The 4,895-nt window shown below is 41.5% G+C and overlaps 1 protein-coding gene across 4 annotated transcripts in view; it reads left to right on the forward strand.

The window, feature by feature from the left end:
• Metap1d (methionyl aminopeptidase type 1D, mitochondrial) overlaps positions 1-4,895 on the forward strand; it is a 76,321-nt gene that overhangs the window by 42,370 nt on the left and 29,056 nt on the right. Inside the window, exon 2 of one of the 4 annotated variants that reach the window (XM_021149781.2) lies at positions 3,060-3,225. The exons of 2 other annotated variants lie outside the window; for them this stretch is intronic. In XM_021149781.2, the coding sequence (XP_021005440.1) occupies positions 3,135-3,225 (91 nt within the window). In that variant the 5' untranslated portion in view covers positions 3,060-3,134. Of the gene's footprint in view, positions 1-3,059; positions 3,226-4,895 lie in introns of those variants that run through there. One more of the 4 variants, XM_029474214.1, reaches the window with a different exon arrangement.

A 4,895-nucleotide genomic window follows, 5' to 3' on the forward strand; every position in this document is an offset into this window, starting at 1 on the left:
TCCCTTCCCTTCCCTTCCCTTCCCTTCTTCCCTTCCCTTCTTTCCTTCTTTCCTTCTTTCCTTGTTTTTGTTTGTTTTTGGCTTGTCAAGACTTGGTTTCTCTGTGTAGCCTTGGCTCTCCTGGAACTCTGTAGACCAGGACACACTGGTTTGAACTCAGAGATACACTTGCCTATGCCACACAATTACTGGGATTAAAGAGATACACTACTTTCAGAATAGATGCTTAATAAAATCATAAGCACATAAAATGTAAAATATGATAGGAAGAAGATGGCCAACTCAAACCCAGCTAGAAAAGAGAAACAGTGGCTGGAGAGAGGATGGCTCAATGGTTAAGAGCACCAGCTGCTCTTCCAGGGGCCCTGGGTTCAATTCCCAGCAACCATATGGCAGTTCACACCTGCCTGTAACTCCAGTTCCAAGGGATCCAACACCATAATACAGACTGTGTACAGAGGAGGGAAAAAAAGTAAAAATAAATAAAGAAAAAGAAAGCAAAGAAAAACAAACACAAAGAATCAAATAGTGTGTAGACAGTGTTTTCTTTGAGTTGTCACAGTCCCTACCAGAGGGCTCTGTGGAGAGAAATGACTGGGAACACTTCCATTCCTCCTGTGGAACAAGTTAGGGGAATGATTATCTTCGAGGGTAGTGCCCTGGCCCGGTCACTAGCTTTGTAGGCCAAACCCATCCTACATCAGCCAGTACCAAGGTCAGCATGAGGTGGAAGGAAAAGAGACCAGGGCTGCTATGTGAAACTTCATAATCAGACTTTCTTTGCCCCTCCTCGGGTACTTGTTTTGACTCAGGGCTAGGTCAGATGATCCTAGAACACCTGCATTTCGTCTCCTCCCCTGTCTCTTCTCCACTTCCCAGGACCCCTAAACAGATGCAGGTGGGGTTATATTGTCCAAGGTGAGGACTCTGAGCCTGTGTGTCTCTGTCTGGTTCCCTCTGTACATTCCAGGGCCCTCACCCTACCCCCCGGGGACTCAGTCTCACTTGGAACCCTGTTCCTCAAAATGTACTTGTTCTTCTTGAATGTAAAAGGTCTTTGCTTGACACAGATTTTCATCAAATGCCTTTTTTTTTTTTTTAAATTACAATACAGTGTCTCAGCAATCTGTCTCTGTGGGTGTTCACTTGAATTCTGGAAATAGAGCTAGGGTTTCTGAATTAATAATGAAACATGTGTTTAGAGTCTGTACCTCTTCCTTCTCCTTAACCACATCCTAGATAACCCGCCAATAGCCAGTGTCACTTGTGTGAATAGATTCTCTAGTTTTAGTTTCCCCCCTCCGCCTTCTGGCTGTCTGGATGATTAATGTGTCGAGGATAATACTGTTGACCCATTTCAGTCATGTCAAACAACACCCATTGCTCATCTATATAACGGCGTACACACTGAGCCTTGCATCCTCAGCGTGGGAGCTGGTGAGCTGTGATGTAGTGCTTTAGACATTACATCATAAAGACGTAAGACAATGGGAGTGGCTATCGCATCAAACTCTGTTATCCAAATGGTAATCGTTAGTGAACAGCACTTACTGACCCGGCCAAAACCGTTCCTTCTCTCGCTCTCCCAAGAGCAGGTGGGGTGGTGATGGCATGCAACAGTGTGTCAAAGTGTGTTTTAATATCACTCGACTATTATGGGATTTGTTGCAAGTAGTTGAGGGTTTTCAGTTGCTAATCAGTGATTATGGAAATAACACTTCTGAATTTTTTTGGGAAAAACTGGCTGACATTTTTTATCATAGTTTTATTAAACGGTGTTCGAATAATTTTCAAGACAACTAATTTACTGTGGAAACTATTTTGATGAATGATCTGATAACAAAGATCAGCTTTGACAGCCCTTGAAACATTTACAGTGTGTAAGGGCATCCTTTGCATGGCGTTTTAAGTAAATGCAGAATTTGAAGGCACCAGAGTTAGGCTATCAGGTTTCCATGGTTACACTTTTCCAAGTTATTTTGTGTGTTGTGTAAATAGGTCTGTGAGTCACTGATAATTATTTGTTGTTTTGTTTGTTCTGTTGGTAATTCTGTGTTGAGCTGAATTTAATACAGTTCACAGCGCGTGCTTTGGTTTATGTATATTTTAGTGTTCATGATTGACAGTGATTGAGCATTTCTTATGGAGTGCTTGCCTTTTTTGTCATAAATGATGTGTGTTGCTCGTCCTTGAAATGTAAATAAGTTCTTCCTGTATCCCTGTTTAATAAACAGGAATTTTATGCAAAGACTTCTTGGTATATTTTAAACAATAGGCTTTGGAGAGATCTAGGGGTTTTTGTTAAGCAGATCGTACACCAAAACAAATATATTTGAGTTCTTACAAATGAGGTTACCAAGGACAATGTAAGTGCTCAGGGTTAAGCACTACATTGACTGGATACAGTTTAGTAATGGGCTATAAATAGCAGCGTTCTAGACTGGGGTGTGCGCATGGCGGAGCGATAACCTGCAGTGCAAAAGCTCTAGGCTCAATCCTCAGCATAAGAAAGAAAAAATTAATTAAATAAAATTGGAAATAGCATCTGATGTAAGTGTTAAGACCGTGATGGTGAGCTTCCCAGGGGAATATTCTCTGCAGACAGGAGCTTTCCCTGGCAGGAAATCTCTCCGCCCACCCCGTGCACAAAGTAAGAGTGTTTCTATACACTATGTTTAGAAGGTACTGAGGCTTGAAAAGAGGGAGGGTCTTTTCCACCTACACTCGGAAGAAAAGATCTTACACAGACCCTGCCATGGACCACCAAATCAGCAAGGATTAACCCGAAAAACGTCAACACTAAACTGCATGAGTCTTCCTCGTGAGTTCAAGTCTTCATGCTGCCTAAGGTCTTGGTACATCTGTAGTCAGCTTTGATGGTCAAGGTGGCCCCACTGTGATGCTGGGAGGGGCAGGGTGCTTTAGGTTCTTGCTTTAAGCAGCAGCTCTGGGGCCCCACCTAGGATCTCAGAACCCTTTGTAAATCACTTGCTCATCCCAAAGCATATTTTTCAAACTGAGGGTTTATCCTTTGCTTCTTTCTGTCTGTCATCGCACAGTTACCATAGCAACCTGCTGAGGAAGATCCATTCCGATCAAACGAGGAAAGGAATTTAGCCTGTCCAAGTAAACCGATGAGTGCTCAAGGGAAGGGAGTCAGTTCCGACAAGAATCCAAGAGCTGTGCTCACTTCAGCTGCAAACAGTAAAATCGGAATGAGCAGAGGTTAGTATGACCTTTGTACAAGGGTGACACAGAAAATTGTGAGGTGCTCCATTAAAAAAAGAAAGAGGCCTGGAGAGATGGCTCAGCAGTTAAGAGCACTGACTGCTCTTCCAGAGGTCCTGGGTTCAATTCCCAGCAACCACATGGTGGCTCACAACCATCTGTAATAAGATCCAACAGCTACGGTGTACTCATATACATAAAATAAATTAATCTTTAAAAAAAGAGCACTCATATAAAATTAAAAAGACACTTTTTTGTTTGGTTGTGGTTTTTTTGGGGGGTTTTTTGTTTTTTCAAGGCAGAGTTTCTCTGTGCAGTCCTGGCTGTCCTGGAACTCAGGTTGGCCTCGAACTCAGAAATCCTCCTGCCTCTGCCTCCCAAGTGTTGGGATTAAAGGTGTGTGCCACCACTGCCTGGCTAGAAAGACACTTCTTTTAGAAGACCACCCCAAGACACATTTATAGTAAACCATAACACATTAATTTTTACACTGCTTTCCTCTTTTGAGCCACAAATTGGCTGTTATGTTGGGAGTTGGTTTTCCTTTTGACATTCTGGTGGAATTAAACCTCAAAAAGTGTTCAATACATATAATATAAACCTCAAAAAGTGTTCAATACATATAATATTAGACAGTAAATATTTTTCAGATATTTTATATATCAGATATTTCAGGTCTGTGGGAATATTAATATTAAATATTAATCTAAAAAAAGACATGATGAATTTATCATTCCACTAAATGTGAGCAATATCTCCAACATTTCCAGCAGAAGTTCTCAAGTGTTATTTCCAGATGTGAGAAGTACCCAGCCACATATAAATAAGGAGTGTACATTTTATTGGTTTTAATTTTTAGCTTTTAAAACAGAATCGACATTGTTTTAAAACATCTTTTAAAAGAAAAAGAGGAAGAAGAAAGAAGAAAAGAGGAGGAGGAAGAGGAGGAGGGGGAAGAGGAAGAAGCGGCGGCAGCAGTAGCTACACTTAGGTTGGAAGCAGACTACAGTTAATTTTTTATATTAGTGCATAAAACTGTCAAATGTGTCTTTATTCATATGGTCAACTGAGTCTACCCAGTTGAATGGAAGATAAAAATTACCTGTGGCAATGTAGCTATACCAAATTCAAAGCCATCTTGAGAAAAATTGCATATTGTTCCTTGCACTGAAAAAGGCTTTTATATAATTTCTCTTTGTTTTTGTTTGTTTGTTTGTTGAAGTGAGCTCCTTGATGTGTGATCTTGGCGTCTGTTGTCTTGAGTCTGTTTAGTCTTGGCCATGGAAGCCTGGATAGGGTTCTCTCAGGCTTTGGCTTTTCCATTTTGGGCTGTGGCTATTGACACCCTTTCCCGCCATGCCTCCTGCCGTGGATTACAGCAGAGACGATTCCTAAGACTGTCAAAGATTCCCATTCCAATGTTTTCTTTCATTTGGTGTTGTATAGTGAAGATGCATTAAGCATGAATTCAGATGGGGAGTTAGGGGGGATTTTTGTGTGTGCTGATATTGCTAAGGTCCAAGTTATTTTAGAACAATCACTTGCTTGTACAATAATAACTTTACATAGTGTATCAAGAAGGAAGGAAGGGAGGGAGGGAGGGAGGGAGGGAGGGAGGGAGGAAGGAAGGAAGGAAGGAAGGAAGGAAGGAAGGAAGGAAGGAAGGA

Source organism: Mus caroli, chromosome 2 (genome assembly GCF_900094665.2).
Source record: "Mus caroli chromosome 2, CAROLI_EIJ_v1.1, whole genome shotgun sequence".
Lineage (NCBI taxonomy): Eukaryota > Metazoa > Chordata > Mammalia > Rodentia > Muridae > Mus > Mus caroli.